The sequence below is a fragment of the Colletotrichum truncatum genome, assembly GCF_014235925.2.
Source record: "Colletotrichum truncatum strain CMES1059 chromosome Unknown Contig_0004, whole genome shotgun sequence".
In the NCBI taxonomy this organism is placed as follows: domain Eukaryota; kingdom Fungi; phylum Ascomycota; class Sordariomycetes; order Glomerellales; family Glomerellaceae; genus Colletotrichum; species Colletotrichum truncatum.
Window position 1 is genome coordinate 3,251,654 of NW_027222401.1, and position 24,992 is coordinate 3,276,645.

Sequence of the window (24,992 nt, forward strand, 5' to 3'; positions counted from 1 at the left end):
ACTGACAACAGTGCGGCGATGGGGCTTCATGACGTTCAGCGTTGATCAGACGCTATGTTGAGATGGAACAGGCCAGCCACGGCCGCTGCCAGCAGTTTTTCTGCCAGGCTGGTAAGGTTGATGTGGGCCAAGGGTTTTAGAACTGTCGCTATAGCAGTGACCTAAGTGATCCGTCAGCTGCTATTGCCTTCTATGCAAGTCAGCTGCACCCATACCGCCTGCTGACCTGGGCTTGCTGGATGTGGTCATTGTGACTTGGCAGATTGAAAATGTGTCTACACAGGGGGGTGATGGCTGCGTTCTCTGACGGGTTCCACGCAAGGATTGGTTAGAGTTGATGAGGGGCGCTTGTCGTTCGCTGGTTATCACTGCGAGAAGCTCCGCGACACTCATTGTTGGGTCAGCCAGGTCGACAGTGACTATGTAACAGCAAGCCGACAGGGGCCGTCCAGAATCTGATTGGGGGAACATGAAGGGCGTTTCGAAAAGCAATCTGTCTCCAGCTCCAAACTAAAGCCCAGAAGCGTGGCACATAGAGTCTGGCACTATTTTGGACGATGGAGACAAGATAGATAGCGAAAAAGGATCCTTTTCTCGGGGCTACTATGTATTGACGGGGGCAGTCGTGGCCTTACTTTGTGGTTTGGCCCAAGGTGATTGGATCGTTGGGGGAACATTGACTTAGTGAACATCACGTGACCGCAGGCACATGCATGCAGCCGCCTTTGGCCCGTCACTCCCGCCCAGTTCCCCAATTTTACCTTCGATTCCTTGTTCCTAAACTCCACGGCGGGCCATGGAAAAAGGAGGCAAAGCCCGCTTGGCCTGATCAAGACCACCATTTTGGATCACGGACCTCTTGCCAGAGAACACCCATCCTAGTCTCATTGCCACCTGACAACCTGGTCCTTGCCCGAACCTGTCTTTGCCAGCTCGGGTTGAGTCGGATTGGGTGCATCTTAATACGATGGTGGGCGTCTAAGAATGGGGACTAATGTGGTCACAGATGACCACCCATTCTCTCCTCGGCACCCATGTATTCGGGTCTCTGGTCCTGGTCAGACGAGCATGGTCAGCAAATTTATCAGAGCTGTACTACCGTCTGTTTGTGCCGAGGTGTACATGCAAGGAAGATGGCCATGTTTTCACATACATACACACCCTCGAAATGGGTCAATCCAACCATGCGGCGCAACCAGACCAGGCAGTCTAAACACGACAACAACAACAACGACATACCAGCCGCTGTAAGGATACGGCCTTGCTGCTGGAAGCGCATGCCGCAGGCCGAATTACACCCTTGTCACCTCGACTGACAAAAATAATAATAATAATAAACCCGCGCCAGGCTTGCGTTTGATGGCGCTGAGTGAATCGGCAGCAGTGGCATCTTCTACTTTTGGGCTCTGGCAGGCTACGAAGGCAGGAGAACGAGTGACTTTGAAGTACAGTGCAGCGGACGGTTTCCGCACATGCGTTGACGAGAGCTACGGCTTGCCAGCCGCTCGTGCCTGGCAAGGCCTGTCAGGCTTTGTGAGTTGCTAGATAGGCAGAGGGCTTGCTCTATTGACTCAAGTGAATGGACGGAAATTATGTTTGGGCAGCCCGAACGATTCCAACAGATGTGTACCAGAGAGGGCGATACAAGGAGACAATCATTTGCAATTGTCTACATCCTAGAGACAAACAGCAACACAGGCTTCCCATGCGGTACTGGGATGGCTCTAATGGCATACACCCAACTCACCATCGAAACCTTCCAATAGATCACATATGCACACCACCCCCCTTTCTTTTTTTCCTCCCCTCCTTCTCTTTTTTTCGTCTTTTTTTCTTCTTCTTTTTTTTTTTTTTTTAATCTTACTTAACGTGAAGTTTCCGTTGGTTTCATAGCCAACAGACACGACCGTTCTGGCAACCAGGGCATTGGGTAACAACTGGAGCGCTGTCCACGCACCAGATGCGGGTGCAGGTGCATGGCCACCGCCTTGTGCACCTGTGTGTCGAGACGGTGATCACAGCAGTCGTCTTCCACGGGACCTCGGCGGCATGCAGGACTGGACGGGTGTACGAACAGTGGAGAGACACCCGCTGCCAGAACAAGAGCGATATGGGGCAGCCCAGAACAGCCGAATACAAGGCCGCTTACCAACTAGGCTAGGACCCATGCCGGATGGACGATTGACGGTTGCTCAACAGACTTCCCGTTGCGCATAAACTCCCACCAGCCACGCCACGTACCGCAGACGGTTCGCTAAGGCCAGGCCAGCAACTTGCTGTCAAGATCCAACCGCGATTGGGGGACGGGTGCTACATGACTAAAGTCTGTAGGCCCTGGACGCATGCTATCATCCAATGTGCAGAGAGGACTGTGCAGCACACTAGCGCAGCAGGGCCGGCCTGACGCGGCACTTTGGTGAGCTGCCAATATGTTAGTTCAACAGGCGTCGCCATGCTTTTCCCCAGGTATGAACAAGGCCGTTCCCAGACTGGCGGCATGCCGTATCGCCTCTTCGTTTCAGCCTGGCTTGAAGGGAGGAGAGGGTACTCGAAGCGACATGCAAATTCATGGAGGGGTGAATCTAAGCTAAGAACGATTAACCATCGAGTCTGAGAGTATGGCAGCAACCCAAAGACGCACGCTACTGCGGACAAACTTCACTGACTGTTAAGAAATATAAGCGTGCTGACTGAGCGCGCTGGGTACACAAGATGGTGGGTGAGTTATGGGGACAAGCAATCAACGAAAGCAACGATGGCTGGTCCAGACACACCAGTCAGACATGGGATGGGGGAGGGCAGCAGACGCATTACAGCGGCAAAGCAGCGGTGAGCAGAAAATCCGACTTACTAGTGAGCCTTTCAACACCGTGGACTCTCGGGCGGCTCGGTCTTCATTCGTACCGGCGTTAATTCCTCCTTACTTTCCCTCCACTTCCTTCCTTATCTTGTCCATTTAATTTAGGACTACGAGCCAATGTCTTTCTTTCTTCGCTCGTAGGCGAGGTCTCGTCAAAGTTCCTTTTCTCCCTTCTTTTTACACCGATTTTGAGCTCGGCTTTACATGGTACCAATTATGGGCCTAGAAAGTAATGTTTGTCGTGCGACGCCAAAGTCTGTTGTTGGTTGGCAAACAAACAAAGATGACCTGTCAAATCTGACAGAAATGCCGTTGCAAGTCTCGCAACAGCGGAACGAAAAGAAACCCCCTCCCCTCATCCAGAGGAAGCGGCAGGTATGAACCGACGTCTTGTGTCACGGTCGCCAGATATAGGGACCTAGGGTTCCAAATCCCTAGCTAAAGATCATGGGCGAAACATCTAAACAAAAGACCGAAACGGCAAAAAGAAAGCGCAGAAAACTAGACCTGATGATGTGGCCGTCACTTGGCCGCCCCTACAGGACACTTGCCTACATACCGCAATTGACTAAGAAGAGATGGGGGGAGCTGAGGGGTTATTTTCTTCTCCTCACCCACCCACACCCCCGTCCGACAAGTTCTTCCTTCTCCCCGCTTGTCCGCGCGCATCGCTCATCGCCGAAAGGCATCTCATCCGTCTCCTCCGGCTCAAATCTCCGGCTTCCGATACCTTGCGGCAGATGCAGGTCGCGAAAGGGGAGGGGGGGAAAACGGTCCTCTGTCATAGCCGTCCATTGATGTGATGATGATGATGCATCATGTATAGAACAGATGTACAGTAAGTTGATCACACTTCGTGCCCCAGCCCCCAGACAATCGGGCATCGTGCATCATCCACCGTCCACGTAGCTTCCACCCGACTCGGCCTTCATACCGGCTTGCTTTTCGAATTCATTCTCGTTCAGGCCACCTGCATCGTACGTCGCACCAAGGGAGCAGCTCGGACCAGTCAGACGTCGCAACGATATTCGTCCTACTCCAACACGGCCGCTTGGGCCCGTCACCGCCCGCATGGTGCTGCAGTCACAAGCTGCGGACCGATGCGGCCTGCAGCAGGATCGGCGTCGATCCGCTTGTTTTTACAATCAAACCTGTCCACGGCAGCTGTCTTCCCAGGTCCGGCTCCCCGTAGGCCCCGGCCAAATCGTCTGGTGCCCGTCTTCCCGGCTCGTACGTCTCCGTTTCTTCATTCTCTCTATGCCGCTCTTACTTGTTCTCCTACTTGGACCTACCGGCCCCTGTTTGAGTATCGTTGTTGATACTCACTCCAACGCGCGTTCCTCCAAATGTCCACGTTCACCTTCAGGCTCGATTCTGTTATGTTTCCCCCCGAGTTTAAACTCTTCGCCGACGAGGGCGTTCTTAACATACAGTGTGGCAGCAGCTGTGCGTACACAAATGTATATATATGCATGTGGTCGTGCGTGCGTTTTTGCTGCGTAAGTTTGAGTGTATGTACGTAAATACACTGCGAGAAGTTCACTACATCCGTTCGAACTGCCAAGCTGGCACTGGGAATCTCAGGAAGAGCCCCCCTTTCTTTGCGGGTCTCGCGGCTGTAAATGGACTTGGTGCTCGTGGGCGTCTTCGCATTCCACTCAGGATGGCTTGGTTACTGCAGACAGACAGAGGCTTAGGTACACTGATTCCAGGATCTACTACCGCTGCATAGCTGTCGTCAGAAATAATGAGGCGAGGTATCCGCGCGGAATGCGGTCCTGGCTTCGTTCGGGTTCCACTCCCTCAACCCCTGGCTTGACGTCGTTTTTTTTTCAGACCCGTAGAGCTGCATGTGTAGACTAGGGACGGCACAAATGTCTCCTCGCCTCGGATTTGGATGCTGACAGAAGTCGCAGTGGTGGCGGGTATAGGCATAACCTGTCTTAGACAAATTTGTCCACGTGACTTTCGTAACTTTGTATGGGCTCTCCACTTTGAACCCCGCGTCCATTAGGGGAGGCCAACTCCGGGTTTTCTAGTAGTGGGACTCTAACATGTTTTTGTCGCCGAACTCCAACCAAGTCCCGGCCGGGGCCAAATTCCGCCTTGAAGTGGCCGAAAACTCTCCGCGATAATGATAAAAGCAACCTCCCAAAAGTTAATTGTGGTGAGAAAAGGAAAAACTGAGCTTTTTTTCGGCGATCAACAAATAGAGACCACCATAGTTTCCAGCGTTAAAGGCCTAGGAGTGATAAGTGATTTTTTTTTGTTTTTTTTCTTTTCTTTTCTTCTTGCCCCTCAACCAAAAGGCGGGGAAAGAAGAAAGCATTTGAAAAAAAGGTTCAAGAACTAGGAACTACATACCCTGCTGCCACTCAACACACCTACACCCACCCACACACATACACACACTTACATACTCCCCGACACATCCAGGCAGAAGCCACCCTTGCGCCCAACAACATCAAGTAGCGAGTTGATACACCATGGCTGACACGGCCACTGCCAACAAGGCCTACTTCAAGTGCGTACACCAAACTTCTATTCCCACAACCTGGCCCCTACACCATCCACAACCGAAACTGCTCCTAGTTACATCCAAACTGTGAAGATCTTGTCTCCCGGGTTCCTGCAGATACATCCATTAGGTCGTTGTTGTTCAAAAGAAAGCAGGGTCGCTTGGCAACACGACATGCATTCGACCTCCATATGCTCCAATCAGAGCGGTCCACTTGGGATTCTGAACATCAAATTCTCGAACTGGTCTTCTAACTGACACATCATCTTATGGTGAACAGCAAACTTGCCTCTGAGTACGACTCCAAACATGAGAAAACGATCCTGCAGCTTGAGCGTGAAATCCGCAAGCGCAAGGAGTTCATCGACGTAGAGTGGGTTGACGACGATGACGACGACGAAGACGATGATGAAGGTGAAACTAGTGTGGAAGCCGGTCCAGAAACAACCTCGGCTGCCGACAGCAAGTCGGTGAGACTACTCGATTATGCCTGTGGCACTGGCTTGATATCAAGAGTAAGTCTAGTGTGGACTGCTCTCTAAAGTCTCAGCTCGGCGGGCTTGCTTGCTTGCGTATGGTCGTTTTCGATACATCAACTCCTTACCCCCAAAACATCGCATTTAGACAAACCCGCAGAGAATGAACTTCCGACTGATAGCCGCTGCATCGCTAGGCTCTCGCCCAGTTCACCACGCGCTGCGTTGGCATTGACATCTCAGAAAACATGGTGGCAGTTTACAACGCCAGAGCCGAGAACCAAGTAAGTACCCTCTGTCCCATTTTCCCTCACCCACACACGTACACGCATTCCTGTCTCTGCCGGTAAGTGTCTCCTAGGGCTCTTTGAAGCGGTGAAAGAACATACCTGTTCTGGGACATGATCCATTTCCGCCTTACATGGCGCTCGGAGCACAGGCGGTGGGTGGCCTCGTCCATTCTCTCAGAACTCAGCTGGGTCTCATATCAGCCCAGATGACACCCTAAGACGTGGGCGCGCGGACGTTGAGTGGCACTTTGGACTTTTGGCACTTGCGCGCGGGCGAGCAGACATGTACATACATCTTTATATGCATGTACACAGATGTCGGAGGGGGGAGGGGTCGGTGTTGTCGTTGATACACCCCTCCCTGCCCGTCTCGAACGCCGTGTCATCTCATCAAATTACAAGGCAGGACGGGAATGCACGAAATACGTGGTGTGACTGGACAAACTTTTCAACTGCGTTACAGGAGAAGCCCAGCTGACCCGAACTTCTTTTCTTTCCCCTTTCCCACAGGGTCTGAGCGCCGCCGAAATGCGAGCGTACCAGGGAGACCTTACTGACCCTTCCGACCCGGACCCGGCGGCCTTCTCTGGTGCCGAGTTCCGCGATTTCGACGTCGCGGGCGTTGGGCTTGGGTTCCACCATTTCGACGACCCAAAGTTGTCTGCGAAGAGGCTCGTCGAAAGGCTGCGGCCCGGCGGGGTGCTGATCATTCTCGATTTCCTGCCACACGAGAAGATGCACCATGGTCTGCCGGCGGCGCACACTGTTAAGCACCATGGTTTCTCCGAGGAGGAGATGCGTGGCATCTTTGAGCAGGCTGGAGCGGGTCTTGACTTTGCCATGGAGGAGCTGGGCAGCGGTATTGTCTTTGGTGGACATGGACATGGACATGGACATGGACATGATCATGGGCATGGGCATGAGGACGGGCATGGTCATGACCACGATCATGGTCACACTCATGAGGCATCAAAGAGCGGCAATGAGATGAGACGGCGGGTGTTCCTCGCACGAGGAACGAAGGCTTAAAGGAATAGCAGCAGCGCAACATCTTTTGAGAACTTAATGCTGCTGGCCTGGTCGACAACCCTTGTTGAATCTGTCGAAAAGCAACATAATAATTTTTGACTTGTCTATTCTACTGCTTTGCCTCCTGCTCCTTCTCGATGATGTCGACGGCGAATGCACCTCCAAGTAGAATGGCTGGTTCATCGATGTTGTGGTGTTCGTAGCTATTGCGTGTCAATCATTAGTTGCGGTCGTGATACTACATGGATTGAAACCAACGATGAAAATCACGGGTCGACCTACCTCAAAGTACCAACACCGCCAGCCTCAAGCAGGAAGGCCGGCCCATCCTGGAGTGTCTTGCCAGCCCATCGCATGGCAAAGGCGCGGAGGATATGACCGTGGGCAACGATGAGCACATCTCCGTTCTGAGCCTCCTTGTTTCCAATGACGGGACGGTGCCATCTATCGCGGATGTCCTTGATCAGGCGGTCCAGACGTTCCGTAACATCCTCGGGACTCCTGTAGCAGTCCTGTGATTAGCCGGTATCCTTGTAGCAAAGTTCTCTTGTGCATCCCTGTCCCTGAATAGGATCGAGAGAAAGCTATCGGCGAGAGGGGGATTCCCATTTCGACGAGACACTTGCCTCCGTAGACGGAAAAGACGGAGAATTTTGTTGATGTTGTACTTACTCGCCGCCAGGGCAGCCATCGCGCCAAATATCCCAGTTCTCGGACAGACCCTGCTCTTTACGGATGCGGCGGATCTCAGGAGACGTGATACCCTCGTAGTCGCCGTAGTCCCATTCCCGAATGTCCTCAGTGACCTCAACGTGGGCGTTGCACTGGGGCCCGCCGCCCTCAACTGAGCCGTGATTCTTCCAAGGAAGTTCCTCGCTGAGGCCAAAGTTGAGGAGTTCGAAGGTTCGCTGAGCACGCTTGCGAGGCGAGACGTAGCTGGTACTTCTTAGCAGTTGCTCCGGTATAAGTTATGTCAAGGCATGAGAAGCAAAGAGCACTTGCATCGCGACAGAGGCCACTTCCACGTCGAGATATCAAACAGATAGGGGAGCAACAGGCGAGGAAACAAAAGGAAGACGTACATGTGGGAAATTTTTGTGGGAACAATAAGCCGGTCGTTTCCAACGAGTGCTCGGCCGGTAGCCCGGACACGCTTTTCGCCGTTGGCGGTCAGGGGGATGTCGGTGGAACCGGTATGCCGGCCGTTGAGGGACCACTCCGTCTCGCCGTGACGAATGACAAAGGCGCGTGGGGTCGCCATTGCAGTAGTGTGATAATAGCTCTTAGCACTCGAGAGACTGACAGCGGATGCAACCTCGGATGAGATGGAAAGCCACAGACGTATCTTTGGTTGATGGTGTGGGGGAAGTTTATGCGATCTCTATTACCGTTTCTTGGCCAATGGAAGCTACAAGGATATCGCGTTAGTTCATCGGCTGCTGCAAGATCCCAACGTGGTTATGTGTTCATGGCATTCGCTCCTGGAGACGAATTCGAGGCAAAATGGACGGGAAAGTTAAGACGATGAGGGTCGAATGACGTTTCCTTGGCGATTTGGCTTTCCCAGCCTACCCGCCTTCCCGTCCCGCCCCATCATCGGCTCCGTTCTGCATTGAAGAACTCGATGTGCTTGGAGGAGCGTGAAGACGGCGTGCTTTGACATGAATCCTGTGACGTTGATTCGTTCTGCGGGGGGCAACTTTGCCTGGTGAATCAATGGTCCTAGCCATCATCCCACGATATCAGCCAAGCATGCGGGGGAGGCAGTGCTTGCCATCCATCATTCCCGTGGTGTTTTGGTCCTGATATCCTCCATTCGATCCGAAAGATGAGCCTTTCTTTGCCTCCCTGCCTCTTGATGCTCTTCTGCCCCTGCATCTCGTACTTTTTAGTTCCGAGAGTCAGACAATCCCACACAACCACGTTCGCATGCACTTGCCGCATCTTGCGTCGCAATACCTTTCTTCACCTGGCTCTGTGACAGGTGCCTGGCTTCATGCGACTGGGAGAGACAAGGGTGAAGAGGAAAAGGCGAGAAGAAGGACCCTCACTTGTGTGCCATGAGAAAGATATGTTTCAGCAAGGATATCGTCGGACAGGGGCGGCACACTTTGACCCCCCATATAAACCAAACCAATCAAACTAGGCCGGCCTGTAACAAGGGACGAAAAAATGGGGGGGAGGCTCTTTTTTTCCATAAGGCCCAATGTGTTGAGGGAGAGCAGGGGGGGAAGAAATGGCAACTGTCGCAAAGGGAAAGGTAAAGAAAGGATGATGGGTGCAAGAAGAGTCAAAACGGTCGAGGATGGAATGGGGGGTGAGGGGCCACGAAAGATGCTCTCACGGAGTTTGTTTCACGCACCAGGAAGTGGGCAATGAATAAGCCCGGTGAAAACCAACCGGCAATGGAGGGGTGGGAAGAGGTCGGTACTGTTAAGGTCACCCGCTCGGTCGCTTCAGGTGGTTGTTCAATCTGCAAAAGGAGGAAACTTTTACAAAGTTACAGATAGAGATTATTAAATAACTCTCTTTTACTCATCTTACCATTTAACCAAGGCCACACTCATCTCTGCCAGACGCTGGATCAGTCATGGCCCCAAGCGACGACGTCACGCCTACCGCAGGTCGATTACTAAGACCGCTGGGGCTTCCACAATCGCATCGAAGTCTTGGTCTCCAGCGGGGCCCTGTTTCCACTTCCGGCCGTTGCTCCCACGGCGCCGCCTCTGCTGCCGTTCACGCCCTACATTGCTCGACAGAAGCCCCTGAGGCGATCGCGCCAATCTCGCTGGAGCTCGAAGCTTGGCCCTCAGAGCCGTTTACACCGTCTACGACTACAACCGGCGCCGACTCGTCCGAGTACGATTCGACTGCCCCGACCACGATCCCGTCCTTGAGACGTCGGTATTCGCTCTCGCCGTTAGGCATATTACGAGGTCACTCTCGGGCCAATTCTCTCGACTCGACAACCACCGATTCTTCTGTCGCTAGTTCATCGTCTTCGGTACGAAGCCGGTGGAATATTCTGGCGCCAGTACTCGACGAATTGTCGGCTTCAAGACACCGCCCCAACTACGCTGGCGACAAGAAGAGCAGAGAATCGAGGCAGGTTTGGAGGGAGTACTGGTAAACGCCTAAACCGACAGATCCAAAGAAAGGGTGAAAAAGCCACAACATTAAAAATGAGCGGGTTTACAAAGTTCCGCGCCGGCCTCACCGCAGCCGGCTGCGCGGCCATCATCTTCACAGGCGCCACATACGGTGCTGGGCTTAAGACGCAGCAAGAGTGGAAGGATGTGAGTAAAAAGATGGACGTGTCGCTTTCCTATTATCTGTGTTATTGACTTGCATGTCTCTCAGGAACGGCAAAAATTCCACGGGTCCCCGTATGACGAGCAGATCGGCCTACTCGAGGGCCAACGACGGCGTCTCGTCTCAGAGCGACGCAATTGGGAAAGAAAATTAACGGCTTTGGACGAAAGGATACGCGAAAGAGAACCAAGAAAGCCAGAGAGCTGATTGAAATCAGCAAGGAAACTCTGTGTTGGCCTGGATTTTGTGGGACTTCGCAAAATGTAGTCCACGAAAAAAGCCTGTCTACGCACGGGTTGCAGCCACCCATTAGACTGCTATGTCGGAAAATCGGGAGGCAAAGGGGTCATCTAGTCTGGGATACCACTGCAGTTGACAACTACACAACTAGCAAGATCACTTAATATGGTAAAGGGAGGTAGGTCGTCACAAAGGACGGCGGCGATAATTGTAGCATTCATGTAAAACCATACCAAAGGAGCAGCTGCGGCTTGCGTAATGAACTTAAGCCATTGCATTACATTCATTCATCGACCTGTCTATCTATGCTCTGAATTCATTTCCATGTGTCATTGTTTGTTTGTATGCCACCCGTAGTCTCTTTCCCGCTCGTAAACGCCAAGGCCGATGCCGTCCACATCTCTCCCATCTGAAAACTTACTCGGACTCTCCCTCAATCGTGGGAAGGGGAATGGCTCTGTAAAGAAGGATCAGAGCAGAGTGGGACTCGCCACCGCCCGCAAGAGCATCAATCTTGTCCGCTGTGACCTCAGAAACCTTGTCGTCGTTGAACCACCACCACTTGCCATCCTCTTCTCCTTTCTTGCCAGTCTTAGGATCAATAGTGGCTGTCTTCTTCACGTACGCAGTGTAATGACCGCTGTCAGCGCTTGCTCCCTGGTGGGTTACTACACCTCGCAGCTCATAGATTCCAGACTGGTTGGCACCCTCGTCCTTAGCTAAGTCCTGGTTGACGAGAGCATACAGCTCCTTCTTGGCGACAAGGAGGGCGGCATCCTTTTCAGCCTCGACTTCGGCGTCAGTCTTGAAAGTCTCGGTCATCTCCGTGTCGCCGTCGGATGTAGTGGCGACGGCCTTTCCAGCTCTCTCAGCCTTCTTATCATTTGCCTTTTCCAAAGCCGTCTTCTCCTGGGGCCCTGGAGCCCCAGAAGCTCCGGCAATATCACCCCGGTCACTGGGGTTAATCCTGCGTCTTTTGCGTGCCCGCTCGATATCTTCTTCGTCCTTGCGGATCTCGCGGACCTTGTCGCGAACGGGAATGAGTGCCTTCTTGAGCTCATCCGTGCAGAACTCAACCACGTCAAGCTCATGCGGGAAAGTGACTTTTCGCATGATCTTGGCCTTCTTTTGCACCTCACGCTTCCAGAAAAAGCGAACGAAGTGAACAGTGAGGTATTTGGGCAGGCGCGAGATCTGAGATTTCTTGGTGTACGTCGTGTCTCTGTCCAAAACGGACGACTTCTTCTCCAGCTTCTCCGTCAACGCAGCCAGTATACCATCGCGCAAGTGGTTTACAGTCGCGTCAATGTGACAGTTAAGTTTGAAAAAGGTCTCACTAGATTTGATAGGCTTTTCGCCGCCATCCCTAGCGGCCTGCTCGTCAACTTCAAGAGTGGACTGGAGCTCGCCAGCCATGTATCTGTCGATGAAAGATGAGCCTTCAGTTTCAGCAAGCTTCTGCTTCAACTGAATAACGATCTGAGACCAGGCTTCTTCAGCGTCCTGCTGGGCATATCCGTTTCCGGTCTTGGACTTCTCGGCGAATTGGGGGTAAACCATGCGCAGCGTGCTCAGGAAGGTGAGCGGGGGAATGCTGCCCTGGGTCTCCGACATGTTCTTGTACAAGTCCGTCAACTGGGTAGCAAGATCAGTCGAGCCCAAGCCGAAGCTGCTTCCACCGCCACCACTGCCCGACTTGTATGTGGTCAAAGCCGTCTGGAGTTCGGGGATCGATCGGAGGGTTTGGAGGGTAGAGTTGAGGTAACAGGTATTGCCCAGATTGGTGAGACCTGCGGGGGTAGCGCCCTCTTGCTGAGCTGCTTCGGCTTCGGTCATGTCTTCGACGAATTTGATCGCCTCTTTGGGGCGGGAAAGGTCTGCGTTCTCTCCGGAAGGCTTGCCCATCATCATAAGTGTTGCGCCGGCCTTGAGGCCGAACTTGGCCATGTCGTCATCATCCTTCACCTGTTTTCCCTTCACCAAGATCTTCTGTCGCTCGGGTTCAACACCCGTTAAACTGTATAGTTGGTACTTGAAAGTCTCGCCGTTGGATGAAGTGTCGACCTCGACTTGGTACTTTGTGCCTTGGTGGCTAACAATGACTATGGCCCTGGTTAGAAGCCATTGGAGACGTCGAGAGCTAGATAATGTACTTACCTGGTATTGACGCCATCTTTTCAAGCCTTCGTCGAAATTACTGTAGAAAAAAAGAACGATATGTGCGGTGTGTCCAGAACAAAAACCAAGTGCGAAACAAGCAGGCAGAGGAGAAGTTTGTTGAAGGCACCAAGAGGGTTGCGTCAGTACGGGGATACCTTGGGTGGGCAACAGTAGTACAAGGCAACACACGGAATGTAGGCGGGGAAGCGGTGTACCTGCAGGGTCCGTTTCAGCTGCCGATTCGCTTATTCAGGTAAACCCTGGCATCATGCCTCTATCCGCTCCATCACCTTTATCATCCGCATTCGACCATCTTCCAATGTCTTCGGAAGGCAAGAACTTCCCTTTCCGTAACCAGCTGATTCAGAAGTCTAAAATCCTTATTCTTAGAGCCGCAAATGATTTTGTATTCTTGTTCAACTCTGGATCCCAGATTCGTGCAAACGATGAGAGCACAGAAATTATGCAGTCTTATCGGGGAAGTGTATATAACAAGCACAAGCGGGGGTGGGATCGCCACTTGGAAGAAGCTTCTAGGTCACGTGAGAAGCTCAAGCTGACTCATCAATTGACGGTGACAGCTATGCATGAGGTGGAGCACTGCGGCGGTGCTACCCGCCCCACTACGAAACGTCAGGCTTCCGGCTGAGCCAACCTCACGAACCCCGCGGTCAACATCCAACTCCAACCTCTCAGCATCACCAAGGTTGGACGCGGCCAGGCTTCGCCATCATGGTAAGATTGTTTGTGAAATTACTTGACAGATCAATTCGCTGACTGAGCCGTTCTAGTCTCAATCCTTGCGACCTTACCTCCAAGCTGTCCGGAGCAGTCTGACAGCCGCCCTGACGCTCTCCAACTTCGCTTCCCAAACTGCCGAACGTCACAATGTCCCCGAGATCGAGGCAAAAACTTCCCCCGAAGTCCTCTTGACTCCCCTTACAATTGCTCGCAACGAGAATGAGCGTGTCCTAATCGAACCGAGTATCAATTCCGTGCGGATATCTATTAAGATCAAGCAAGCCGACGAGATCGAACACATTCTGGTTCATAAGTTCACCAGATTCTTGACGCAGAGAGCGGAGTCCTTCTTTATCTTGAGGAGGAAGCCCATCAAGGTACGCGGAATTTGCAGTCGTGAATCGTTTGTTCTCTCGGGTGGCTCAATGCCACGTGGCATACACCCCCTTTCGTAAAGCCAAACCGCTGACCACGAGGTTTAGGGATACGACATTTCCTTCCTGATCACCAACTTCCATACAGAGGAAATGTTGAAACACAAGCTAGTCGACTTCATCATTCAATTTATGGAGGAGGTTGATAAGGAGATTTCGGAGATGAAGCTCTTCGTAAGTATAGCCTTGATTGAAAACTGTGGACTTATTCTATCAACAAGAAACCGCTGACAGTATTCTAGCTGAACGCACGAGCAAGATTCGTTGCTGAATCTTTCCTGACTCCCGTAAGCTGATCTGCCCAAGGCCGCCTTATTTTGACGTCATTGACCGTATTCCTCTCTAGTTCGATTAAAATACCCATCAGCAAGCGTAACATGAGCCGGAGGGCCGCAAGAAAGAACGGAAGACCGTTTCCGATTGCTCGACCTAAGAAACTGGCTACATTGAGGTTCCGAGCAAGGATCATGATTTGGAGTTTGACACTGGCTCGAGCGTAGCCGGAATGCCGGGATCCACAATGGATCCGACGTCGACATTGGTCCGTAATTCCGGGGCCGAGTGGGAACGATGATATTGGGACCTCATACTTGATATAAAATCCAGATATGATCATGACTTTCGACCCTGTCTTGTGCCGATAAGTTCTGTTTGTATTCAATAGCTATTGTTTGTCCATGCTAGCACCATTCGGTAAACATGTCACCAGGGATGGTGATCCCGCCAGAACTATGGCTGAAAAGCCGTGTACCGTAACAACATTCATAACTCTCAAGATTCACTTGTATTGTCGCTAAGCAGCGGTATTTAGTAAACGCGGCTTGGAATCCTTCAAATTAAGGCGAACGGCACGTGTTTGAATTATCCAGGACCTGCAACTACACGATAAGCAATGTCACGATGACACCAACCCAAGTAGAAGGCGACGAAGGTTCTCATCTTTGCCTGAAACGCCTCGGGCTTAGCTGTTCTAGCTAATGAATTTCGCCATAGATAGTTAATATTAAGGCATCCAGCTTAGCCTTGTTCTTGCTTATCTGGCCGGCTCTCCTGGGACAGGCCCGGCTATGCTGCTGGTCTGGCTATGTCTTTCCCCCTATTGAGGAAACACCTTGGCATAGAGAAGGACTTAAGCATTGTGAAATTTCTCGGCTATCGTTCTTTGAGTCGGGGATTGGAAAAACCAATATTGATGGTTTCCCTATTGTTTTGTGACCAAGCATGGGTTGTCAAGCTTTATTCATGCTGAAGCCAACCAACATTCACTGCACGCCACTCTAAGTTAAGATTACTGCGCTCCTTCCTTCCTTCCGCCTGTGAATTGGAACTTGTTACAGGCTCAGTCGTTGTCCTTTTTGGATGAAGACTGGTGATTTGCCACGCGGTTCCATCTATCAAACAATCAACAACTTTGGCAAGCCTTGCGATTCTTTTTTTCTTCATCTTGCTTGTCAGGTTGTCTTCGAGGAATCGATGTGAATGGGCTCGCTTTTATACTCCGTTTTTGACTCCTGCTTGTTTTTGGTTTTGCATCGTGAGGATAAGAATCGTTCTATTCCTACCTACTGCTAGTTTATTTCATTTTCACTTTTAGCCCTTCGTGATATTTCCCTTCATCAACCTTGTCTCTGACCTGCGACCCATTGGGCTAATGCAAGGCATGTGCCCCGTCTCTGTACCAACTTTTTTCACACCCGTATTTTCCTCTTCACATCTTCCACACTGACAATAGCTGGCACTTACTTACCTGCTCACACCAGGCTGGATGGTAGTATTGCTCCTTCCACCTCTTCCCCCTATTTCTCAACTTTTATAAAGTTCAACATTTCTCACCCTAGCTACGCATACTCACTCACTTACTCACTTCCTTATACCCCTATCCGCTTCCTCGGTCCTCCTTCATTTCAAGTGCCTGTACTTCTTTTTTTTTCTTTTCCTCTTCTTATCGTACCAGACCCCACCAGTCTGTATGAGTTTTGAGGAAAGTCGAATAATACCACGGAAGAACCAGGCTGGCCTCTTATTGCCGCGTTCGACCTTATATTCGGCCTGAAGCTGGATCACCTGCTACCCGCCCAATCTGTAAGCTTGACTCTTTCCTCCTCAGCCCCGTTTCCCTGGACAACTCTACAACAACAAGAAAAGAGCAAGCCATTATAGAGGCGGGAGAGCGAGGCGACAACTCAATCTGTTTTCGCTCTTCCAATTCAACGGGTCTTTGTTTTTCTTCCGTCTTGCATCCTTGCGCTCCTAGCCCCACCATCTTTCCTCACTTGATCGGTTCGTATTCCGTCATTCACTAAGTTCTCATCTTCCTAACCGACTGATGTTGTTTTTTTATTCCCTACGCCTCCCTTTTTAGGTACCCTTCCGTTTTGTCAAATATTTCCATCTCACTCCACTTTCTTGAAGTGTCAGTCACTAATCTTACCCTTAGACCGCCTACTCTCCGCTCTCCTTCACAGTGTTGTTGCTCATCACCAAACGCCTGCGCCATCAGCTTCACCATTTCGCTTCATTACGAAGATCCCTTTTATGCAATCAGCTAAATGACCAACTCCACCCAAACTTCTGGCATCACGGGGATAGTTGACCAGAAAATGGGCAAACAATTTCATGAAGAGGCTCGCCAGAGCGCGTTCATGCACAGTGTTCTCCTCCGAAATGCCTCGGAAGAGGGAGAGTACAACAATGAGCCGGGCGGTGCTCTTCTTGAAAGTGGCTCACTTGCCAGTAACATAAGCCAACCTCAGAACAAAGCTTCGTCCGACTTGAACCCTACAACTTCCCCTTGGGTTCCCGAAGGAGTCATAGCTAGGGAAGCCAATAAGGTATACTAAAGTTATCATTCAATCAACCTTTTCTACTGTAAGGCAGACCTTGGCTTATCTCTTGTTCAGGTTAATCCCCTTCAATCAGCCTGGCCCCAGATGTTGGCCAAGATGAACGAAAACACACATTCGGTCGCCGGTATGGCTTCGAAGAATTGCAAGACCCATCAAGACCAATACAATGGCACAGTGACTACTCAGACGTACTCTGATACTCCCACAGATTGGATCAATCTGACTCTTTACAACAACAGCCTTGCTGTGCCCGCCTTCCAACTCGACCCTGGTACCTGCGACGCGGCTGGTATAAACCCAGCTTACACAAGCACCCACGTTCCGCAAGAATGCCAAGCTCTCACTCAGCAGAAAGGGTCAATTTGGACTAACACTGTAGTTAACGGTCATCAACTCAGTGGCAGTGCTTCGATGGGAGATCTTGTCCGCCAGACTCCTGTTCGTCAGATGAAAGGAGCTAGTCTTCAGAACTCCAATGAAGCCGGAGAAATGATGAATTCTGGGGGAGTTCTGAGCCCTGGGGACGGCACACCCAAGGCTTCGAATCATGGATTGATGACTGAACCGCGCAATTTTGCCCCCCGTGCCTCCTTCAATGGAACTCAACTTGAGGCTCCACCCAAGTTCGACCTGGGAAAGGGCAAGGACGAAAACCATACATTTGTCACTGAGTCTAATGACCCCTTTATTACCCAAAATTCTCTGGGCAGCTCAGTTGAATTGCACCAGTTCGGACCTCAAACTAGCAATACGAACTTGATTTTGACGGGCCAGGTTTCTGTTAGTGCTCCTATTGGCAAAGCTGTCAATTATGGCAATCTCGACCATAAAGACCAGTCTTTCAACATTACTGGAGCCTACACTCAGCCGCCTCTCAGCAATGGTTTGCAGTTTCAGAGTGTCCAGGGAATCCCTCTTCAGGACGGATCTGGCAATGGCGATGGAGGTATTACTGGTCAGCAGGGAGATGGATCGATAAGTACTGAACCTATTGTTGCACAGAATGGAACAGTCGTTCCTTACCAAGTCAACTATTCCTCTGCGCTTATCACCACTCCCCACGGCGCCCCAATTCCTGAATACATTCGCGCCCAGCGATCTCCTGAGCTTAATCGTCTGACAGCTACCACAACGGGCCTCCCTACTGTTGACACAGCCTTGCATCAAGCCAATTTTCCTTTCATTGAACCCGCTAGCCGCTCTCGCACTGTCATGATTCGTGGCGTTGTCAAGATTGGCAATGTGAGTACACAACGATATCTCACCCCCTTCAGCAGGATTGAACTAACTTTAATGAGATCCCTTTCGTCACCAACCGTGCTGAGATCATCGCTGTTCTCGGTCGTAACTCTCGCATCCTCAACGACAGTGAGGAACCTGTTCACATTATCATGGAGCGTGTCACTGGCAAGACCACCGACGCTTATGTCGAATTCCAGACCCTGGAGGACGCTACAAAGGCTGTTGAAAAGCACCAGCAGAACATCAACCGTGGCAGAATCACGCGTATCGGCCAGCGACCTGTGGAGATCGAGCTTTCCAGCCAAGCTGCTCTCATGAAAGACCTGTTTCCCTCGGCTCGAGGTGTCTTCTGGAACGGATGTAACCCTCAAGTGCTTCCTCACAACGCTGAGGAACCTTGGGAAAACTTCAAGGGCTTTGTCTCCATCGAGGAGATGACCATGCTTGTCAAGCATGTGGAAGTTCCTCATCGAGTATGTTTATTTATAACCAGTTAGGGAAGATTTGTCGCTAACAGCACACCAGTCCCCGTTCTCCAAGGAGTGCCCCCAGCGACCATTCGAATGTGTCATCAGCACTCTCACAAAGTTCCCTTGGCATATGAAGTCACACATTACGGTACAGCAGCGTCACGCCGTGCACAAGGCTACTTGCGACCTCCTCCGTATCCTAGTTGGTAGCATTCGTGACCGCCGCGATGAGGTGAACCTCACGCAGCGCCTCCTAAAGCGCGTGGTTGGCGCGGCGATGCGGTGCGAGGGCTTTTCAACTGCGCAAAAGGACGACATTGCCTATCTTGTAGGCATGGATGAGATGGAGCAGAGAGCATTCGGCCAGCCACGCTTTGCAGAGAGCTGGCGCCACCTTTACGTGCTTGTGCCCAAGACCGGCGTTCCCCTGGACGTGATCGAGGCAAGTTTAGTCCATTGTCTAGTCAGATAGAGGGAGTATCTAGCTAACCATTATGTCTTCAGTGGTACATCGCTGTCATCCGCGAGGAGACCAGTCGCTTTCTCGAAACGCAACCATTCCAAGAGAAGTCTCAGACCCGCGCTATCGGCGACGCCACAGATGGTTATTTCGGTTATTTCTGGCGTGAGCTGAACCACCACGCCGGCCCCGCCTTTGATAGTGTGACCCTCTCTCAGCTTGCTATGCACGAATACCAGACAATGGAGTCGATCATTCGTCGCGCTCTGACCATTACCAACGTCCATTAAGCGATTATGCGAAGACAATAGCAACGACAGTGGGTATTAGGATGGATTTCATGATTGGGGAATGGATAATGTTTGGCAAGTGTCTTCTGCTCGGTCATTCTGCTTTTCTTTTGCGTTTTGGCTTTTCACGTACACTCTCGGGATGAGTTTCTTTCAGTGCTTTGCATCTACACGAGTTTGTTTTCATGGCTGGTTTGGTATGAAAAGCCCAAAGATGGACACGATTAAGAGACTCGTCACCAATATGGGCTGATTTAGCTTGTCTCAGCCTGACCCTTCTCGAAACCATGGGGTTTTCTGGTTTCTTTCACTGAGAAGGAATTGCGCGGGTACAGGCACTATTAAAGGTAGAGACTTTGGGGGCTCAAAAAGATTGGTCTCTGTAGCTCTTAGACCAATGGAACTCTAGAGTAGTTTCCGTAGGTAGTTAATACGTTGCCCCCTTAGCCTTCTTTGTTCAAGGGACATAACTCAAAGTGGATTGTATAGGCTTGTTTGGCGTTGCAGACGGCGTCATTGATAGCTTGAGCTAAGCAAAGGGTAGTCCGTAGCGAGGTTGAAGTTGGTTGAGTGGGGTAGAGTGAGTGCCATAGTCGGGTTGGTGGTACGTTTAGACGCCCAGTCAGATGGGGTCGTCAGGGTGGGGGGGTTTGTTCACTGCATGAACCAGCGCGGCATCGCCCGGCACCTGCATCTCCAAGTGTAGGGCAGGCGTGGCATGGCGACCCCTCAGTGGGAAATGGCTCTCCCCTGAGATGGGCGCTCTGCCGACCCGCTAAGGCGGTTGCTGGATATTGTTTGGCCGCTGGGCGGGAAGAGGCACGGGCCAACGGCGGGGCTCAAGTGCATATTGGGGCTACTAAGACGACGATGTGCCATCACACGAAAGTCAACGCCCCTGGAATATCCCGTGCAACCAGCAGGCAGTTTGGCCGGCGATGAAAGGATAACTGGGCTCCGGAACGGCTCATTACGGCGGGGCAAGCGGCGTATTAACAGTAGGTGTCAGAGGCTGGCAAGCAGGGAGAGTTTAATGAGTTGATGTGGGACGAGGGTATTTCTCCGATATTCGGTCTCTGGAAATCAGGTGCCGCAGGTGCAGGCAGGGCACTTTGAGGTACCAGGCTGCTTCTTGGTGCCCCAAAATAAAATAAATAAACAGAGACTGCCATGCCATTATAACCTGCAGCATAGGGTTGCACCGAATAGTGGCTAGTCAAGCAGGCTTGGGACCCATACGTGACGGCGTGAATTGCTAGCTAATCAGGTGTTTGTTTACCTGTTTATGGCTTGGCTACAGAAAGATAAGCCAAGGAGAACCAAACAGCTTGTTATGAACGTCGACGGGCCGCAAGAGAAGAAGACAAGGCTCAATGAACAAGGAAGAAGATGTCAGGACTAGAGACCCCATCGAGGCACCGTCGAAGCCAAACGGCGTAAATCATTCTCGAAAAAAAATAGGGGCCCATTCTCCACTCCACTCTCCCGAGATGCACAGGCCAGAGCAGGAAGGGTTTAGGATTGGGAAAACTGGGCGCACTGATTGGATCAAGGTAATTGGTACTTTCAAGTTCCCCGGAAGCAACGCACGGAGCACTGGCCGATTTGATATTGATCAGGAGCTATGGTTAGTGTAACCCTGCCTGCTCTTGCCGGTGTGTTGCGACGGCCTAGCATTGTTGCTGCTGCTGTTGCCGTAATCCTTGGTGGACTTCGGTGGTCTGTTCGTTGCTGGTCCTGTCTGACATACTTCTAGTAAGTACCCCAAGCTCCCGTGCCTGCCTTGATTTATTATCATTACCCAACGCCGTTGAAAAAAAAAAAATTAGACAGCTCAACACATACACACACATACCCACGCACTCAACACAGCTTGCAGGAAGAGGGGCCGGAAACTTTTTTTGCTCTTTCTCTTCCAGTAACTGAGCCGTCAGTCGATTACACACTCACACGCTCTGACATTTACATCACAGATCGCATTTCACAAGTTTTTTGTCACCATGTCTGCTCAGACCACAAACGACACGCCGGTTACAGCAGCCCCAGCTGCTGGCCCAGCTGTTACTCCTGCACAGGCTGCTGATGCTCCTGGTGTCGATGCTCCGGCGCCGGCTGCTGCTGCTACAGAAGCTCAGCCCACTGCCACTGCAACTGCCACGGATGCCCCTGCTGTTCCCTCCGAGTCTCAACAGAATGCGCAGACTGTGACGGAGCCCAAGCCAGAAGACAAACCAGAGGAGAAGCCTGCCGAGAAGGCCCAGACTCCTCTCACCTCATTCTTCGACAAGCTGCCCGGTATCCTCGAGGCGGCCAAGCACAAGGAGATGTGGGGTGTGCAGCTGTCCGACAGCACCCACGTTCCGACCACCGTTGTTCTGCAGAAGTTCTTGCGCGCCAACGATGATGATGTCTCCAAGGCTGTTGATCAGTTGCAGAAGGCCCTTGAATGGCGTCGCGATACTAACCCTGGAAAACTCCTCGACGAAGTATACTTCGATACGAAGAAGTTCGATGAGCTCGGTTATGTCACCACCCACAAGGATACTCAGGGCAAGGAGGTCATAATCACCTGGAACATCTACGGTGCCGTTAAGGATAAGCAGGCCACTTTTGGCAACGTTGATGAGTGAGTATATGAAATCCGGATAAGGTTTTCTTCTCATAGTGAGTTCGTGACTGACCTGCCATACAGATTCATCAAGTGGCGTGCTGCTCTCATGGAGCTCAGTGTCCGCAAACTGAACCTAGACAAGGTCCAGACCCCCATCCCCGATGGTGGTGAGGATCCCTACCAGATGATTCAGGTCCACGACTACCTCAACGTGAGCTTCCTGCGCATGGATCCGGCCGTCAAGAATGCCTCCTCGCAGACCATCAAAATTTTTGCCATGGCCTACCCCGAGTTGCTCAACCACAAATTCTTTGTCAACATCCCTGCCCTCATGGGTTGGGTCTTCAAGGCCATGAAGGTGTTCTTGGCGCCCAAGACCGTCGCCAAGTTCCACCCCCTCGGCTACGGAGCAGAGCTGGCTAACGAGCTCCCCAATCTGAAGCAGTCACTGCCCAAGGACTACGGCGGCAGTGGCGAGAGCATTAAGACCACCGGCCAGACTGTGAAACTCGGCGATCCCGCGACCTCAACTACCGAGACTAAAGCCGCAGTCGAAACTCCCGCACCTACCTCCGCCTCTGCCGCTGACACCCAGGCTGCTGAGCCTCCGGCTGTCGCCGATAGTACGGCTCCAACTGCCATGGCAACGGCGAAATCCACCGAGCCAGCCTCTACTACCGCGCCTCAACCTGAGAAGACGGCGGGGACTGCTTCTGCCGCCACTGAACTCGAAAAGTCAGAGTCTTCAAAGGCGGAGGAATCCGAGGTGCCCAACATCGCTGGCCTCAGCGTCAAAGACAATGTCGAAGATAAGGACGCTGCCACTAAGGATGAAGTTAAGACCACTGCTGCCTAAGCATCACCCCTTTCTTTTTCAATGTTTTCCCTTGTATTTGATTTCGTTGGCTGGCTTTATAATTGTTGGAGACTGGTTTGCAGGACGGGGTGATTGGTGGTCCTGGAGAGGGCGAGATAGATGCCACCTTTAGGCCGACTGAATTCGCCTTCGGCTCGGATTTGGCCTGTATTTCTCCTTGCGTTCATGCCATAATACCCTTCTCGTGCGTGTATGTGTTCGTGGCGTTCTAACTTTGGTTCGGTTAGAACAGAAGATCAGACAGACTCTTTAATTAAGAATAATTGAACAAATGCATATAGGCTCACTCTAATTCGGGGTTGCAGCGTACCTTTGACTGACTCGAGGGAAACCATCCCTCCTTGACACTTCGTTGTCAAGTACCTTCTGTTCTCCCAGTTCTTAGCCTTGGGGGGTTGTGCGATATAGACAACGCCGCTGACGGGAGGTGCGCACCTACCTCTTCGACCCGCCCAAAGGCCAGTACCTGAAAACCGATATATTGGTGTGGTTCGGTTCGCGTGTTATTACAACCACTACAACGTCATGATCCGCAATGGCTTCCAAAGCATTTGCAGTGCCATCACTCATAAATTCCGCAGCATCGTGGAAATGAGAGTACATCGGGAAAGAAAATGCACCGATTCACACCAAAACTCACTATGCAATCTTTCTCTCCTTTATTGCTGGCTCGTCGGTGTTATTTCTACCATTCGCAACCCAATCGATTCTCTGTTGTGGCTCAGGTTTGCACCATGTCTCATTGTCATATGCAATGAGATCGAAGGGGATTTCAACCCGAGGGCCGGAATGGTTCGTGACTATAAGTACTATCGACTGAGGAAGTTGTGGCTGGTCACGATCGCATTTCAAATCTGTCTCGCCGCAAACCGAGCAGCCTCTTCCCCATTGACACCGAGACACTGAATCCAACGAGTCTTGTATTAATGAAGACCTGACCCTACATGCAGCCAAAGTTGAAATTCGATGAGCCACCAAAATGCCGAGGTTAACTAAAATCGGAAGACTATTTTTTATCAGTATGATGTTAAGATAAAGTGCTTCGCAGTCCAGAGTTAATTGGGCATTCCGAGTGATCGAATCTCTCGACTTCTATCTCTTACCTGAGCGTACGTCGATCTGAAGGATTAAGTGTCTTTGGCACAGCTAACAAATCACATTTGAGGTGAGCATTGCCATAATACGCTCGCGTTACGTCTAGATCACCGGACTGCGTGACCGGGTCATGTATATGGCAAGTACAAGGCAATCTCTATGTATCCTTTCTCAAGAAGTTGTGGCATTTCACCGGTATTCAGAGAATACAAATTCGAAAAGTCATACATGCAGCTGATAGATGAACATTTGGAACCCGCACTGTTAGGCGCCGTCTGTCATGGACGACATGGTGGCCAAGGCGGACAAAATGATTCATGCAAGAAGTCCCAGGTGTGGTGTTGTGTATCATGCCTCTATCGGGGCGAGGCTCAGCATAAACAGAAGTAGCGCCGGCGGCAAAGACAAAAAGAAGGAGGTGGTCCGAGAGGATACAAACCGCGCAATCAGATAAAACATGGAGTTGCGTATTTCAAAGACTGAGATCGACCACAACTATGGCAATTAAAGTGATTTGATTTGGGGAAACTGTTTCTTGGACCTTGCCACAATACATACATCTCCCATTTAAAAGCCTCGGGTCAGCCGGTTGTGTAGTTGGTCAGGTCGCAGTCAGCTGAAAGAAGGATCCAATGTTCAAGAGTGATGTATAAGTGGAGGAGGAGCAGGACGAGACGAGATAGACGAGGAGAGGAGACAGACACACGCACACACACAAACACACACACACACACAACACGAGCCAGGTAGCTTTCTGTTTACCTTTGCATCTTCCCAAGCACAAAACGAGGCCAGAAGAACGGCCCGCCCAACTTAACCCACGCCCTCCTCCACGTTCACGTCCACGTCCGCATTTACCGACTCCATTGCCATCCCGTCTAGAGTCACTTGACCAATTTTGACGGAGTGCCAGGCCAGACAGGACCGGCCACAAAAAGCTAGACATTTGACGAGACTGAGCAACGAAGTATCCGTCCACACTGGTACAGCACCAACAACAAGCAGCACGCCAGGCAAACCTTCGCAAGGCCGCGCCTCTCT

At 51.4% G+C, this 24,992-nt stretch overlaps 9 protein-coding genes across 9 annotated transcripts; 6 read left to right on the forward strand and 3 right to left on the reverse strand.

Moving 5' to 3' along the window:
* Positions 1 to 713: 713 nt before the first annotated feature.
* On the forward strand, positions 714 to 995 carry CTRU02_207624 (uncharacterized protein; the record flags this gene model as incomplete). Its single annotated transcript, XM_036727514.1, has 1 exon — positions 714 to 995. One exon carries the CDS (start codon positions 714 to 716, stop codon positions 993 to 995), a length of 282 nt encoding a protein of 93 aa, XP_036580880.1.
* A 1,437-nt stretch (positions 996 to 2,432) lies between these two features.
* On the reverse strand, positions 2,433 to 2,570 carry CTRU02_207625 (uncharacterized protein; the record flags this gene model as incomplete). Its single annotated transcript, XM_036727513.1, has 1 exon — positions 2,433 to 2,570. One exon carries the CDS (start codon positions 2,568 to 2,570, stop codon positions 2,433 to 2,435), a length of 138 nt encoding a protein of 45 aa, XP_036580879.1.
* Positions 2,571 to 5,346: 2,776 nt separating this feature from the next.
* Positions 5,347 to 7,173, forward strand: CTRU02_207626 (methyltransferase domain-containing protein; the record flags this gene model as incomplete). The annotated part of the gene is made up of 4 exons (XM_036727512.2): positions 5,347 to 5,384; positions 5,659 to 5,893; positions 6,052 to 6,138; positions 6,655 to 7,173. 4 exons carry the CDS (start codon positions 5,347 to 5,349, stop codon positions 7,171 to 7,173), a joined length of 879 nt encoding a protein of 292 aa, XP_036580878.2.
* A 109-nt stretch (positions 7,174 to 7,282) lies between these two features.
* Positions 7,283 to 8,434, reverse strand: CTRU02_207627 (phosphoglycerate mutase family protein; the record flags this gene model as incomplete). The annotated part of the gene is made up of 4 exons (XM_036727511.1): positions 7,283 to 7,376; positions 7,456 to 7,674; positions 7,846 to 8,118; positions 8,256 to 8,434. 4 exons carry the CDS (start codon positions 8,432 to 8,434, stop codon positions 7,283 to 7,285), a joined length of 765 nt encoding a protein of 254 aa, XP_036580877.1.
* A 1,329-nt stretch (positions 8,435 to 9,763) lies between these two features.
* On the forward strand, positions 9,764 to 10,692 carry CTRU02_207628 (uncharacterized protein; the record flags this gene model as incomplete). Its single annotated transcript, XM_036727510.1, has 3 exons — positions 9,764 to 10,268; positions 10,396 to 10,469; positions 10,534 to 10,692. The coding sequence occupies 3 exons, from the start codon at positions 9,764 to 9,766 to the stop codon at positions 10,690 to 10,692; spliced, it is 738 nt and encodes a 245-aa protein (XP_036580876.1).
* A 450-nt stretch (positions 10,693 to 11,142) lies between these two features.
* Positions 11,143 to 12,898, reverse strand: CTRU02_207629 (ubiquitin carboxyl-terminal hydrolase; the record flags this gene model as incomplete). Its single annotated transcript, XM_036727509.1, has 2 exons — positions 11,143 to 12,827; positions 12,883 to 12,898. 2 exons carry the CDS (start codon positions 12,896 to 12,898, stop codon positions 11,143 to 11,145), a joined length of 1,701 nt encoding a protein of 566 aa, XP_036580875.1.
* Positions 12,899 to 13,617: 719 nt separating this feature from the next.
* On the forward strand, positions 13,618 to 14,356 carry CTRU02_207630 (ARP2/3 complex 20 kDa subunit; the record flags this gene model as incomplete). Its single annotated transcript, XM_036727508.2, has 4 exons — positions 13,618 to 13,620; positions 13,677 to 14,003; positions 14,109 to 14,234; positions 14,303 to 14,356. 4 exons carry the CDS (start codon positions 13,618 to 13,620, stop codon positions 14,354 to 14,356), a joined length of 510 nt encoding a protein of 169 aa, XP_036580874.2.
* Positions 14,357 to 16,609: 2,253 nt separating this feature from the next.
* CTRU02_207631 (uncharacterized protein) lies at positions 16,610 to 19,368 on the forward strand (the record flags this gene model as incomplete). The annotated part of the gene is made up of 5 exons (XM_036727507.1): positions 16,610 to 16,891; positions 16,961 to 18,148; positions 18,205 to 18,621; positions 18,674 to 19,051; positions 19,123 to 19,368. The coding sequence occupies 5 exons, from the start codon at positions 16,610 to 16,612 to the stop codon at positions 19,366 to 19,368; spliced, it is 2,511 nt and encodes an 836-aa protein (XP_036580873.1).
* Positions 19,369 to 21,368: 2,000 nt separating this feature from the next.
* On the forward strand, positions 21,369 to 22,835 carry CTRU02_207632 (Phosphatidylinositol transfer protein sfh5; the record flags this gene model as incomplete). The annotated part of the gene is made up of 2 exons (XM_036727506.1): positions 21,369 to 21,994; positions 22,061 to 22,835. 2 exons carry the CDS (start codon positions 21,369 to 21,371, stop codon positions 22,833 to 22,835), a joined length of 1,401 nt encoding a protein of 466 aa, XP_036580872.1.
* Between the last annotated feature and the right edge of the window lie 2,157 nt (positions 22,836 to 24,992).